Source organism: Homalodisca vitripennis, unplaced genomic scaffold, assembly GCF_021130785.1.
Source record: "Homalodisca vitripennis isolate AUS2020 unplaced genomic scaffold, UT_GWSS_2.1 ScUCBcl_3233;HRSCAF=8630, whole genome shotgun sequence".
Classification (NCBI taxonomy): domain Eukaryota; kingdom Metazoa; phylum Arthropoda; class Insecta; order Hemiptera; family Cicadellidae; genus Homalodisca; species Homalodisca vitripennis.
In genome coordinates this window covers 19,512-35,775 of record NW_025779350.1, presented here as the reverse complement: position 1 = coordinate 35,775, position 16,264 = coordinate 19,512, and the positions used below count along the sequence as shown (strand labels likewise).

General features: G+C 38.4%; 1 protein-coding gene and 1 pseudogene across 1 annotated transcript; both read left to right on the top strand.

Moving 5' to 3' along the window:
• The first annotated feature begins 911 nt into the window (after window positions 1-911).
• LOC124372442 lies at window positions 912-1,319 on the top strand. The gene is made up of 2 exons (XM_046830843.1): window positions 912-1,001; window positions 1,092-1,319. Exons 1-2 carry the CDS (start codon window positions 912-914, stop codon window positions 1,317-1,319), a joined length of 318 nt encoding a protein of 105 aa, XP_046686799.1.
• Window positions 1,320-1,636: 317 nt separating this feature from the next.
• Window positions 1,637-16,264, top strand: part of LOC124372441 — a 29,293-nt pseudogene continuing 14,665 nt past the window's right edge.

The window sequence follows — 16,264 nt, the reverse complement described above, 5'->3', positions numbered from 1 at the left end:
AAAATTGTACATTTATCTGGGTTTAACTCCAACCCATTGCTTTCCGACCACATTAGCACCTTTGAAAAAATCATTGTTAATTTTTGTTAGTGCCGTTTTTGCTTCTGAGTATGGGTAAGGAAGCAATAGCTGGCAATCGTCAGCATATGAGTGCAGGGAACAAAACCTTATCGTGTCGGCAAGATCAGACGTATAGATGGAAAACAAAATAGGACCGAGGCAGCTGCCCTGTGGAACTCCACCAGACCTGTGCAGTATGTTAGAGGAATCATTCCCAATTTTGGTGATTTGAGATCTTCTACTTAAATAAGATGCAAAGAAATCTTACAGAGGCATCATCAAATCCATAAAAATTTTTTAATAATGGGTTTTGTAATAAGGATGTTAGTTGTTAATAAGGCATAGCTATATTTAGAACATTGTTATGGGCTGTAGGTTAGCACGATTGCATTATCCTCCTAAACTACAAGATCCTCGGGTTGTATATCCTATTAAGTGTATATCAATTTCTCAGACACTTTCCATTGAAAACCCTAGATAAGCTTGCTGCAATGTCTTCAGATATATTTTGGTATCGATTGGATTACTGATGCATTGGACTTCTTTTATACCTTGAAAATTTTCAGGGCTCTTTACTACAGTCCATTTACTGATACGCTCTTTCTTCCTTTAGAAAACTCGAGTTTGGAGCATCATCGAACGCGACATGTCGGCGAACACGTACGACAGCACTTCAGCTCGCGGTCGCCTGTGGTCTTCCGGAGATCGTGCATCTTCTTCTGTGTCGTGGGGCGTCTCTGTCCGACGACGGGACCGCGCTGGCCGCCAAGCCGTGCACCTTGCCGCCGCCCAGGGCAACGTGCTTCTACTGCAGCTCATCCTGGACTCGGACTCTACCCTCGTCGATAGCCATGTGGCTGACGATACTCATACCGCAGAGTCCTCGGACAGACACAATCTTGACTCCTGGAGCCACAAACCATGACTCTGTAGCTCAAATGGTGAGTAGAATTTTTCGCAATTCCGATTAGACCAGTTGGTAAACAACAAATATTTTTACTAAAATTGTTCAAAACTGTTGTGCTCTCTAGATACCAGAGCTCACGAGAGGAGCCACTCCGCTCCACATTGCTGCCCAGAGACTACACCTGGAGTGTGTGTCGGAGTTGATTCGGCGTGGTGCCAAGGTGGATCTGCCAGACGAGCGAGGGATCACTCCTCTGGACGTCGTGGGTGAATTGCCACCTCCACATTCCGGGGACGTGGATGGCACGGCTGATGCCCTACTCTCCCTGACCACGACCTCTCTACAAGGATAGAGAACATGAAGCAGAGAATCTCCAGGATGCCTTCAGTTAAGCCGATGCGCATGAGGTTCGGAGTTCCCGATAGCCCCGACACCAGCACCGGGACCAACCCTCTGAGCCGAGCAACAGGATGATGTTCTTTCCCGGATCCTTCTCCTTCTTCCATCACTCTCCCTAATGACTTCCGGCCGAAAGACCCTACTATAGTGATCACTCCGAGCTCTCCGGATAGGAAAAGTTCCAAGCTTAGCGCAAAGAGTGGTAAATGAACTAATCAATAGAGGAGCCAAAATGCCGAAGTCCAAAGTGATCGTGAAGCAAGGGTGGTATCCAGAATCAAGTAACGATGCCTATGACTTGCTTGCACACTGCGGTTGAATGTCAGGATCTGCAGCTGATCGAGTATCTCCTGGACAACGGCGCTTGTCAGCTGACGTGGAACAATGCAGGCCTCACTCCTTTACATCTGGCGGTGTGTTAACCGGCTCCTGGAGTCTCTTAGGGTCTTACTAGAGAAGAAACCATCCGTACAAGTCGTGGACGCTCGGGATAGGTTCGGTCGAACTCCTCTTCACCTAGCTGTGGCGGATGAGTGGTTTGCTGGAGTCAGCTTGTTGCTGGAAGCTGGAGCAGATGTCAAGGTTTACCTCCAACGACAGTCAAAACCGTTCTGCACTTGGCCGCTAAGAAATCCGAGTCACAACTGCTCGAGGAACTCCTGACGATACCCGAGACTCTAGAGGTAACCTTCTAAAAATTCCAAAACTTATGTATGATTATGTCTTACAATGCCTATAATAATTTCAATCGCAATACGTTAATTTTATACTTAAAACGAATCTCTTACAACTCAGTAATTTGTTTCCAGAATGAATTAACAGGCTACATTAGAATAGAGAACTATAAAAACTCATGACATATTCGAGAATATAGATTAAGAGAGTTTTGGGTTTTTTTAAAGTCATACAATTATTTTTCCATCTTTTTGTAGTTCTATATACGAATAATCTTTCAAAATGATTTCCTAACATGAATTATTTTATTTGCGAAGTTCAATTTTTCGTGCAGTAAAATGCTGGAACATTATTGCTCCCATTATAATAAATTTACCTAAGAATTATACATAAAGTTATATTGGGTGCTAAAACGCCATTAGATTTTAGTTTTGAATTCACTGTTCAGATCATTGACTCCCGCAACAACTTGCACGAGACCCCGCTGTGTGTGCTGTATCTGCGGACAGGTGACAGTTGCCTTGTGTGTGAAGCTGCTGTTGTCGCGGGAAGCGGATATCTCGACAAGTCTCCCTGGGGATGTGACGCTGCTGCACCTGGCCGCGGAGCTAGGTTATGGTGAACATCCTGGGGATGCTGCTGGGGGACCGGCGGATCTCCGATCTGCGGAACGTCCGGAGCAAGGAGGGCAAGGGCGGGACGACGGCGCTGCAACCTTGCGGCCCTCAACGGCCACGAAGACTGTGTGGCCAGGCTGCTGGCTGCGGGCTGCGATATCTACTCTGTGACAACAGTCACTCCGTACTATGGGTCCACGGCGCTGCACTTGGCTGCAGTCAGGGGCAACATTGGAGTAGTGAAGAGTATCCTGGAGCACGACAAGAACACGCTGTGTTTCAAGAACGCGGACGGCTGGTACCCGTTGCACGTGGCTGCAAGGTTCGGGAAGAAAGGATTGCGTGAGGTTAATGCTCCTGAAGGGTGCCAACTTGGCCGCTACCATATCGGACTCCGCGGTGGATACAAGAATACCGCTTTAGACATCATCGTGTACAGTATTCTTCGTCCTCTTTCGTTTCTAGAGAGAATCTTTGACGCTTGTATCGAGGTTAACGAGTACCCTCTGAACAACCCCAAGTGTAATCGCCAAGGTGAACTATGACATTCTCCAGCCTCTGGGCCCTCACCGGAAACAACTCCGAGTGCTCGACTCTCTGCTCAACTGCGGGAAGTCAGTTGTCCAGGAGAAGCTTCTGCTGCACCCGTTGGTAGAGACCTTCCTGTACCTCAAGTGGAAGAAACTGCGGATCTTCTTCTTTCTGATGATGCTTCTCTACATCGTGTTTACCATTTCACTCACCACCATGTCCATGTTCTACTACGTTTTTAAAAGTTCAATCTCTGGCAGTGGACACTTGCGTAACGACATGTCGCTGCACACTTTGCATATCTCTCACTCTAATCACTCTGCAGGTAAGTTGTGAACGAAATAAAATAGAAGCAAGTGTAATACAGGTGTGGAGTTTTATGTTGTAGGGATTAGGCTGTATCTTTTTTGAGAAATGTTGCGCGAAGTAAGAAACCATGAAAAGCCTTAGGCCAGATAAAACTATTGGCCAGATGGCATAAAATCTTGAAGGTTTCTACAGTAAGGAGGCTCCCGAGGCCTGGCAATTCCAGAGGACAGAATCATCATTTAAAAGATTTGGAGTTTAGAGGTGGTGACAGGAGGCCTCTAAATGCTAGGTGTTTCCAAACATGGTGAAGGTTCCTAGAGGCTAAATGGAGCCTTCGCAACAATAACCTATATCACATATGAAGCTCGTTCTACGTGTTTGTACACCAAACCTGAAGTAACCTCTTTTCTAACACAAATTTTTTGTTTTACGATGTTTTTCAAGTCCCTTAAGTTGGAATTGTTAGGTCCTTCAGTGATCTGTTACTAGTGTGTTGTGGTGGAAGTTACATATTACCTCATATGTCTTAATACAATAACTGTTCTGTGATGTGGAACATAGCCAATAGCCAATTTTTAAGCTGCTGTCTTCATATATTAACTATTTCTTTACAAATTTTTTGAAATTTAAAAACACATGAATGGTGAAGTAGAATGTAAGAAATACTGATATTACAATCCTCGTCCAACTGTATTTTAGTAAGAAAAATATTAGATACTTCCAACACTCCATGGTCGCTTTTGTGGTTCTTCCCAGTTTATTACAATATTTTTCCACCTTGGTTTAGATTGACAAAACACATCCTACTGATTTTTCCACCTTATTCCAGGCAATATTTAAATCCTTACCTGGAGAGAATACCCTTTTATTACAGAATGTCAAAGTATGTATTTTATCCCTACTTGAATCTTTTATTGTGGGTTTAGATTACCTAAAGATCGCCTAGACTATCAAAAATACAAAACTAATAATGATTGTCAAACGTGTAACCCACAATAACAACACATTGTACACATAAGAAATTAATTTGCAGGAGCTGCTTCAAGCGGCCAGAATGCAGAGGTACTACATCAAGGACTCTAGAGTCCTGGGTCAAGTGGGTGACGTTCATCTTGGCTACGCGGTTGGTGGTGATAGGACGTCATCCTGCTCCTTGGCTCGTCCACCGTGTCACGGCGGTCGCTGTCCTGAATGTCCTGGCTCGAATTGTTGTTCCTGATGTCGCGGTGGCCTTCAGCTATGGGATTCTACATCCTCATGTTCTTCGCCGTCGCCAAGAATGTTGTTCGGGTGAGGGTTAAATAAAAAACACATTTGCCAAAGAACTAATGCAGAAGAATATCAAGTTACAAGGTATTTTAATTTAACTGATTTCTTCAGTAGTATTACAGTAATTTAAACATGTGGAACATAATGTCTATAAAGATCTGTAATAATGTCGTTTTACAAATATTATTGTTAATATATTTTCAAGATATAACACACAAGTAGTTGTTAAAATTGAAGCATACCCACGTACCATGAAGTTCACCATATTTTTAGAGTTCCCCCGTGAGAATCACTTACTCTTCAGCGATTCCAAATAATGATTTTATCGAATTATTCCTAGAGAGATATTACATTTGGTATAGATGTTTAACAAGTATTATGCTGAAACATTCTTATGTTGGAATATTTTCCCAAAAGGTTTGGGCCACGTTCACGTTCGTCATCCTGGGGTTCACCTTCGCCTTCATGATCCACTTCGAAGCCAAGGCACCGTTTCGAGAAATGGTGGGAGGCGCTGGTGAAGGGTGATGGTGATGACGCTGGAGTTCGACTACGGGTCGCTGTACGAGGGCATAAGCGGGGTAAAACGCCAACCTCCATCGTGAGCCGCTCCATCTTCCTGTCGTTCATGGTGTTGGTGGCGATCGTGCTGGTGAACCTGCTGGGTGGGGTTGGCAGTCAGTGACATCGCTACGCTGGAGAAAGCAAGGCCGCGCCCAGAGACTCGCCAAGCAGATAGACTTCCTCAGCATGCTGGAGATGTTCGTCTATAACCGCTCGCTGTTTTCCTGCTGTCCGCAGAAGGTGACCGAGGCCGTGAAGCGTTGCCGAGCTGTGGAGCCCAGGCTCTCGTCCTCGAGCCCGGAAAGCCGCTCAGGAATACTCGTGATACCCTCTCACAGCAGCTGCGGCAGGCGCGGTCATCAAACAGCATCATCAACAGGAAGAAGAACGGAGACGACGACGACTGCGAAGATAGCTCCGACGGCATCTCTTCTGCGGGACTTTACCTCTGGTCCCTCCTTCAGTGAAGCAGCAGCATGAATCGTCTCAAGAGGTTCCTCCCTTCGACGATGAGATAAGAAAAAGATTGGAAATGATCATGAATGAATTGACGTCTATTAACCGTGAAATTAAGAGTATGAAATCAACCAACACAACTGACTTTCCGGTGTATGAAAATATTGAATCAAATCAAGAGGAAAGGCTGTACAGAATATAATCGCTTGTGCAATTAATGAAACTAGGCTTAGTCTAGCCTAACATTACGTTTGTTTACTCTACGAGATAAATAAATACGGTGCCGTACTTTTAATTACGACTGAGATTACCTATTAATATATTGACATGCGCTATGTTCATGCTGTGTGATATGTGAAAGTATTTTATAACAATAAAATAAGTTTGTTATTTTTGTAAATATAATTCAATTATTTTCAAAAACACCTCAGTGTAAAACCTATTTTCCTTGGAAATAATAGACCGTCTTAATTTTGGGTCTGTATACATATGATGTCAACATCTCGCTTATGTCTGTATATCTAGTTCTTTTTCCTTTTTAAAATCGGTGTCGTGGTCTGTCTGTCTATTTGTCCGTCTGTGTGTGGCAACCTCTTTAACGGACAACCCATGGATATAATCGACTGTCTTAATTTTGACTCTTTAAGGAAAGATTAAAGAGATTAGAAACTTGGGACTTGGCTTACTCTAAAGTTCAAGCAAAGTTAAAATGAGTTTTATTCTGAATTAACAGGTCGTTAATCTCTCTCTCTCTCTCTTCTCTTTTCTTTTGGTACACTTCACTGGTCGTTGACTGGCTGTCGGTTGACTTCTGTTTTGGACTTTGATGATTTCATGATGACATAGATTAAGAGTCAGCGCCTTGAATCATCAACATATGTAACGTTTTTCCGGTACTACTCAGACAATTCAGTACGATGTTTTCCAGCTGTATGTAGTAGTAACAGATTCTGATGATTGATTTTGTAAATTTCTGCCGAGCCTGATAGCAGTGGAAGAAGGTTGGGACAGTTATTATCGAGAGAAATATATACATTAGTGCTGCGAACATTATAATTCCAAAAAATTATGTAGTTAAGTGCGTCGTCTTTTAGTATTTCTGCTAGAATCGGTAATCTCTGAATCTTCAGAGTGAACAGCTGCGATGAGAGATGCGTTGATTTGATCGTTTATGTACTAGATTTTCTTTGCTGTTTGATTTTTTTTAGGTTCATGAATGAACTAAAATTATGGCGAACTCGTACAAGTATGAAACTTGAAGAAGGTTTTGGTGAGCAGGGACTTTTGGTTTAGTTCACTATACTGTAGGTTGTTATTTTCGAAGTCTCTTCTTCTCACACATAAAAAGGTGTAATAAGGTAGACGGAAACCGATCACTATGATCTGTTTTGAGTAGTTCAATATACTGTAATTTGTTGATTTCAGGATCTCGTCTCTTCTCACGATAAAAAAGAGTGTAAAAAGTAGAGGGCAGGCCGACAATAGGATCTGTTTATTGTAGTTCACTATACTGTAATTTGTTGAGTTTCAGGATCTCGAGTCCTTTTCTCATTTATAATACAAGTGTAATATGTAAAGGTACCGGTCTCAGTGATCTGTTCATTGTAGTTCACTATACTGTCCATTTGTTCAGGTCAGGATCTCGTCTTCATCCAAGTATAATACAGGTGTATTAAGTAGTGGGCTGGGCCGTCATGCTGATCTAGTTATTGTAGTATACTGTCTTTTGTTGATTTCAGGATCTCGTCTTCTTCTCAGTGTGAATACAGATGTATTAAGTAGAGGCCTGGCCGGTCACTCTGATCTGTTTATTGTAGTATACTGTCTTTTGTTGATTTCTATCTCGTCTTCTTCTCACGTACAATACAGATGTATTAAGTAGAGGCTGGCCGGTCACTCTGATCTGTTTATTGTATTATACTGTCTTTTGTTGATTTCAGGATCTCGGCGTCTTCTCACGTACAATACAGAATTATTAATAGAGGGCTGTCGTCACTCTGATCTTTTTATTGTAGTTCACTATAATTTAGACCGTTGAGGTCAGGATCTCATCTCTCATATTATAATACAGGTGTAACATGTAGAGGGCAGGTCGGTCACTAGGATCTGTTTGTTGTGGTAAACTATACTGTAGTTGTTGATTCAGGATCTCGCCTCGTCCACATATAAAAGAGATGTGATAAGTAGAGGGCAGGCTGTCACTATGATCTATTTATTGTATACTGTAGGTTGTTGATTATTTTGATCATTACAAGTGAAACAAATTAGATAGTGAAATTAAACATTCATTGCTCTATCGCAAAAAAGATGAGACCTGCCATTATCAAATACTTTTGTTTTATTAGCCCGATTTTTTTGGGGTGGAGAGAGGGTTCTGTCTGTCTATAACCCCCCCCGCCCATAATTACTCTAACTGTGCGTCATAATGTTTCAACAGACAACAATCATAGCCTTCAAAGTTTGAAACATTTGCTCAGTGTGGATCCACTTTACTTTTAAAATCTGTCAAATGTTGGTGCTTCCACACATTTCTCTTCCCACACCGTGTCAGTAGCACTCCCATAATCAAGTAGCCTACTCTTGAGATATTTCGCCCCCCGCTGTGTTGAGCGCCTCTTCAATCAAGTTATTTTTAAACCTAAAGCAACATTAGTCTAACATTTCACGAATTAAGAGGCTCCAGCCCCCCCTCCACAAAGTGTGGAAAGACAAACAAAATACTACATTTAAATATTTGTTTCATAGTGCAAAATCAATTATGAGGTCTTAAAGCTGAACATTTTCCCGGGGAGTGATCCCCGAACCCCTATTTTTTGGAGGAATGTCTTACATCTACTAAACAGCTCAGTGTGTTAGCCCCCCGAAATAATTTTCCGATATAGGTAAGCCATTCGTGACTCATGAAAACATAAAATGGTTTTCCTCAACTTCACAAATAGTGTAATTTAATCTCACAAATTGGAAGATGTGGTTGAACCTATATGTATTTTGTATCCCTTATCCACATAAGGCACAATAATAAATTTTCTGTCTTTCCATCCCTGGTGGGATGAACTCCACTGGTAATCACTTGACCCAACTTCAATAAACAGAAAACTATCTAAGCCCCGAAAACATCGAACCCACCATTTTGGGCCATAGACTGAATTCAGGCCTTCTAACGCCACTCTTTTCTGTGCCACGGCACCTCTTGTGTGCAATGTAACATACACTTTTAAGAGCCAACTTGTAATCAAAAGACCTTGGATTGTTACCTTGCAAAACAATATTAAACTTTGGATGCCCTTTTTTAAATTATAGAATCATGGCAGGATGGCTCATTTTAAACATATGAAAAATATTCATACAATGCTTTTTAAATGTTTTGCAAATTTATTTTTTTTAATATTGTAACCATAAAGTTAAAACATGATTTACATGTTCCTTTCTGAATATCCAATAAAAATATCAAAAAGTTATTGGGATGCATATGCCTTAGGATGCGTATTCCTTGGGATATTATATGCCCTTGGGATGAGTATGCCTTGGGATGCATATGCCTTGGGATGCATATGCCTTGGGATGCGTATACATTGGGATGCGTATTAAAATATCTGTATTATTAAAACATCACCCATTAACTCCAAGATAAAAATAAGGGCCATACAAAGTTTTCTATTACGACCTGTTCCAGTACGTTACACCTGAGTAGCTATGGTGGGAAAGGGTTGATTCAATCCGGATGTTATGAACGTCAATTTTTAGTTTCTAAATTCCGCTCAGTGCAGCATTGGATGTATGACTCTGTCAGAACGAGCTGGGTCTTCTGAATCTGTAGTCAACATTCTGGTTGTGAAGAGATATCATCTAAAAATTGCTTTGTAGAGAATGTGTTCCTTTTTTTTCAAGAAGTATTCTCTCTTGGACATTAGAAGGTGCGTATTGAGTAGTGCACAAGTCAATTTTTGTTCAAAAGACAACAACTTATTAACTGTATTATGTTTGGTTCTATCAACCTTAGCTTATTTGAAGGATTCCAGTATTGCTAAAAGTTACATAACGATCTTGGCATACAAGCTAGGACACGAACTTCTATTTCGCCATTTCCCTGTTTTATAGTAGAAATTATATGCATGTAGATAACATCATTACAAAATAGAATTGAAATAAAATTGTATTACTAAGTTGAAATTTCAAAGCAGAATTTTGCTATTATCGGAAAAAGTTGTTATGAAGTACTTGGTGGAACAAACTAAAAAGATCAGGTAGAAAATCCTCTTGCTGCTCTCTCCTATCACCATGTCATTCCCTCCCCCTGATCCTAGCTCTGACGATAATCATTACCTTTTGAACCTCTTTTGAAAATCAATATACTAACCAACTAAAGTAAGTTAGTTTTCGCCTATTTTTTTAAAATATTCCTCTGTTTTTTAGAGAAAATGGTAAAAAGAAGAACGTAAGTTTCAACTCAGACGCAACACAATAGCTGACAGAGTAGCAGACAAAGGTGGGTCAGTAGGGAGTTTTAAGTTAGTTCTTTTCACTCCCATTCATGTTATTCTAGACGTAAAACATTGTTCAATATAAATTATATAAAGATTACCGTTCTGTAGAACTAATTTTGGTTGGATAGATTAATTAGGCTGCCTGATTACAATGATGTGTTGTATTATAGGAAAGTAAATTTCAACGGTCACTAATATTATATATATATATATATAAGATATATATATACTATACTATTTGTAATATACTGAATGTCATTGTATCTAAACTATATGGAGTACTGACGGAAGCAAGTTTTGAAACGATTTAGAGAGTACAGCAAAGATTAAACACGTTAGTAGGTTCAATGAGTAATAGAACGTGACCCAATAAAACTAGAATAAATAAATAATGAAAAAATTAGGAAACGAACCGAGCACTTTTGGGGCAAATTAAAGAAAAAAAAACCGGCAGTTACAATAAATGTTTTAAGACTGATGTGCTTAACTGATACTTGCTATATGTCAAACTAAACAACCGATTTTCCAACCATTGTGTGCACTGACATATACAGGTCCCAGGTTTTACCAACTAGTCCAATAGTTTACTAATGGGGTTTCCCGTTCCCATAACCTTATACACAAACAGGGGTTGATTGATTAGTGATGAAGACCAGCGAGAATACGTATGTAATGTATATGTTTTTCGGAAAGTCAGTGGAAAAGATAATTTTTGATAAAATTTGGGGTTTGCATTTTACATACAAAAAATTTGGGAGTGCCGAACATGACCACGTCCTAGCTTGATGGTTTTGAAAATTCTTATTCATTATAATAATTAAAGAAAACTAAGAAAAAATTTCATTAGTAAAAAACGTTTTTCAATAGATTTCAACATAATAGAGCTGTGACCAAATGGTATAATGTTTGACCAAAACACTCTTTTTGGGCGCACCCACTAATGACTCAACCAGTAATCAACTTGGACATAGAACTAAGTATGTTTTGTATTCCGCACAACTGCGTCGTTCCGCTTTAATCTTTGCTGTATCTCTTATCCCCTGTATGACCCCTTTGTTGTATGTATTGTACTAAAACTTGGGAAACAGACTGTACACAAATTAATTTTTACGAATTTTTGTAAAATGTTATATAGGCTGGCGAACCTTCAATCATAAACGCCAATAAACGCGATAATGAGTAAAGGAGCCAACACCTAATACTTATATAGAGAAGAGATAAGGCTAAAGTACAAGGCAGTGTTGTGACACCTATCGGGATGGTGACAGATAACACTGATAAGGTAAAAATGTAAATGTTGAGTAGTCTCTGCCGACTATCTGACAGTTCGTCTTGTGTGCGCGAGTGAGTGGAGAACTATGCTATGGTAGATTTGTCAGTTTCCATGGATTATTTACCACAAGAAGATGTCCACAACTCATTCCGAATTCACTGGACGCAGGTTAAAGAGTATTACTATTTAACAAAATAACGTCAAAAATAAACCAAATTACATCCCAATCTTTAAAACGACTTAAAAACGATTTACAAGAAATCTTCAATTGTTCTAACCCTTTAAACAATTTCGAAAAAAATCTGGAATAACTTCCACTACTTATACAATTGCTTATAAGTTTGTAGTGGTACATAAGGCAACTTTTATTGGAAGAATGATCTATTAGAGGAATTTACAAGGGATTTTAAATGCCTTAAGGAGGACGTACCGTTAATACCCTTCAAAGTCATATTTTATTGTCAAATAGATCAGTAAACATATTGGGTTTAAAAGTATAATTCCCAAATTTTATGTTACTTAAATAAAAACATTATGTATTCTATTCAGTACAATTTAAATAAACACAAATCACGATTTCACTATATATATTTTTGTTTTAAGTATATTATTAATTGGACATTGGTCGTATGGAAAAGGGTGAATATCTCATCCAGAAAATCTGGATATTAAGTCCACTAGCTATATTAATCTATTAACAGCTTTAATGACTTAATAGAAAAAACTACACTATGAAAATCCTGGGTCCTACTAGTGGAATATACAAGTCAAACCTAAACAAAACTTAGGGAACGTAAGAATAAAACTCGCCTTTCCTCCACAAAATGTACTATTTTTCACTATTGTTAACAATAATATTTCATTTTATAGGTAATATGAACTGCATTGATGTACCCAATTTTTTCTAGATTGCTACGAAATATTCATTTTAGTCAGCGAATAAAGCAAAATAAATCCGGTTGCGTCGTCTCACTTCGTTATGTATTCTTTCACGAAATAAAGTTCTCCTGCTGTCCCCACCAGCATGGAAGTTTGCTAAAGTTATTAAGTGCTGTAAGGATAATCAGTATAATCAGGTATAGAAAGATACAGTTGTGCAAGATTTATTGTGAATAGTTCGTTGGGTCAACCTGGTTTATAACCATCTAGCGTACTTCTGTAATCACTCCATCGAATCTCTATCACATTTTCCCAGCTGCCTTCATATTCAGATGCATTGTGGATACCTATGTAAATGCTGTGTCACACTCAAGGGTTCTTTGTCTTGTCAACACATACGCTTCTGACTATGGCCTTTTGAATGAATCCAAAACTGACACCGATCAGAAGCGTATATATAAGGGGAGGGTCAGGGGGATCCAGCACCACACCTTGGAATTGTTAAAGACTAACAAAAAACTATAATAGGAATGAGTGGTTGGGGGGGAGGGATCATAGCAAGAGCATATGTTGTGAGGTCTTAATCTTAATTTGCTGGAAGAGGATCCCTGATCTCCTATGCTTATGGAGGCTGTTTTGTGACAGCCTTAACTCACTCAGGTGGCAAGTTCCCCATTTCATAATTATTGGAGTGTGTGCAGATAACTCATGATCACATTACTGAACAATATTTTCCTTTCATCGGGAAGTAAAATTATATTGCAACCAACGTGACTATTCCCCAATGTTCATAATTCCATTTATAACTCAAAATAATACGTTTTGGAGGTCTGTCAAACGTTTAGTAAATACTTACACATTTTTAAAAGGACTTGAGGTAATAAATAATAGGGTTTATCTTAAAAATTTGTTTTGGTAATTTGGGTTATTAATTATTCTGATAATTATATCTGAGTACGAAATGATACCAAATACATGACATTTCCATATTCATTATTATTCGATTTATAGAAAATACATTTACTGACTTATGAATATACGGGGTAATAATATGTCTGTTCCTGGCAGCGTTATAATACTACGGCACTCAGTACCTAGGTCCTATAAGTCAAGCACCTTACACCGCATTTTATTATAGTCAACCAGCTGAATCCATAATCCCAATACTTTGGGTACTCAACATTTTGGTTAGTGGCGGAAGACGTTGTAAAATAAATGTTTGTGTGTGTCGTGATACTTGAATATCATGTTTTGTAAGGGTTTGTTGATATTATAAGGTGTGGGATTGGTACGGTATGGAATAGTGGGTTTATAATGTATTGGAAGAGAGGTCTGTATTTGGTTCTGTTGACCAGTAGCTTCTTGTGGATCTTTATTATATAATATATATATATATATATATGAAATATTAATATTATATATATATTTATATAATATATTGGTAGGTTGTGTTATTAAGGGGAAAGTTTGTGGGTGTTGGTATGATAACAATGTAGGAATGAATGATATTTATTATGGTTATATTATGTTGAGAATTACTAGGAGTTCAGTGGTATTATAGTTGTTGATGGGGAGTTGTTATGTATGTTATTTAAGTGGGGAGCGTAGTTTGATAGTTGTGTTTGGATTGATTGTGTTTTGTAGTATTTTATTTTGTGGTTATATATTAAATATAAATGCTACTTTTCTCATTGCAATTTCTGATCTGTTCTGTATCACACTAAAGCAACAATCGGTTTTAAAATGTCATGAAGTCTCTTCAGCAGTTTGTTAAGTTTCCTAAAAAGAAATAAGTTTAAATTGCAGTACCGACAGTGCCCCTTATAATTGTCACCAAATTATAAAATTGTTTAAATTATACCTGTGTCAATTGGTAACTCTATTATTAAGCATAGCTAACGACTCTACAAGAAAATATATATAAGACTATGACAGTATGTTTTAAACATGTTGAGGTTAGTTTCGTCACTTGTACTAAGAAATAGATGTGAATTTTAGTCCGTATTTAAAATCAAATGGTAATTTAAAGAGCGGAGTGTAAATCAGAAGATTTGTTCGTGCTGCAGTCATTGCTGCAGTAGCGTGTGCCTTTTCTCGCTAATTCAGTTATCTCAAAGCTCCTTCACTAAACGAACTATGAATTTAATCTTGGGATGAGAATACTGACTCACTAAGTTTAACGGATTTGAATAATTTATTTTTTTGCCCAAGTTTCTCTAAAGGGACTGTAGAAAATTTAAAAATTATTGCTGTGTCAAGTTGCTGATATGAAGCTTTCAGCCTGAGGTTGGCGGAAATTTGACTTAAAACAATTTTGGGAATCCATTTCCATAATAAGACGAAAAGTGTCTCTACTCCAAAAGGTAATTGTCTGAGGCAACAGGCAGTCTCCCTTGATAACAAAGTTACGTGTAAAGTCTTTTGCATATAGCTCGCCGCTGTCAGCATCAAACAGAGCTCATTAAATCAAGACACAATTTATTATGGGAAAACTTTCTTCCTCAAGATAATTCTTACAATGGTCGTTATTTAAATAAAGACTGAGAAAACATTTGGGGCAAAGCACCCATGATAATCCGAGCCCATCAAGCAAGACCTTAATTTGGTCCGCCCCTCCAAATCCACCACCCCTTCACGCCACCATTGCCATTTTAAAAACCCCTAATGGTTGGAAATGTTCATATCTAATTTTTCCCTGTTGGACAATAACAAATTAGGCTCCCTTAAAAAACCCATTCACGAAATGGCCCAATAGTACAGTTATATTGCAATTTTTTGATACTTTAACAAATGGGGCAAATTTGACTTTTATAATTTAAAATACCGGGATCTGAGTTTAAACTATCCCACGAAAACTCATATAGACTGTTATACATAGACATAATAATTGATTTTTATAAGTATTTATGCTTCAAAATATGGCACAACAGCTTGCAATAGTAAACACATGTTTTTCCCAAGAAATTTCTGCAGAAACAAACAGCTTCTTCGACATTTACATCCTCCCCCCTAGAAAAGTGAATTAACCATGTCCTAGCTCGATTTGACTATGGTTTTATTAAATGAATAATTTTATCCGTTGCTGTTCATTGATGCGTTATAGGATAATGATTATTGTAGATTGATTTACCCGTTTCAGTCACACAACGACAAGAAGCATGAGATTGACTACATTTCCTGATATACTGATTTTTAATATTGTATTTGTGATACTAATATTTATGAGATCACAAAACATGTACCGCAATTTAAGATTGTGGATCCCGGGCCGAATACTTGAATAGTCTTTATGTAAAATTATCCTCATCTAAATAGACAGATTTATCAGTTAAAGTATTAAAAAATTCATTAGTACTTAGAGCTTTTAATGTATACGAATGCTTTTGGGTGGCTTTGTTGGGTTTTTTTGACATTTTACATGTGTGAAATAACAAAATAAAAGCCAGTACCGAAAGGCAGGGGCCCAAGCTTATGCAACACCTTATTAAAATAAGATATTGTGAAAATTTCGCCCCGGGAAAAAAAGGCCTTCAAAATTTCTTAAATAGACTATTGTGGTCAAACAATAATACCTAAAGCTATTTAGTTATATCTTAGCAAAAGAGGTCGAGAAATGCAAACACACTAAGTCACATTATATTCTGGTGCACTGAAATCGATTACGTATTCTCTCGAATGGGGGTATTGACCTGTTCGTTTTGTAATCATAATCATACACAATACACATTTATAAAAAAAGCCGACTTGAAGACGCGTTTCTCGTTACCATAATTTTTTGTAAGTACTTACTTTATAGGCAACTTTAAAAAGATTTTTTCCAATCATTCTGTAGACTTAGAAC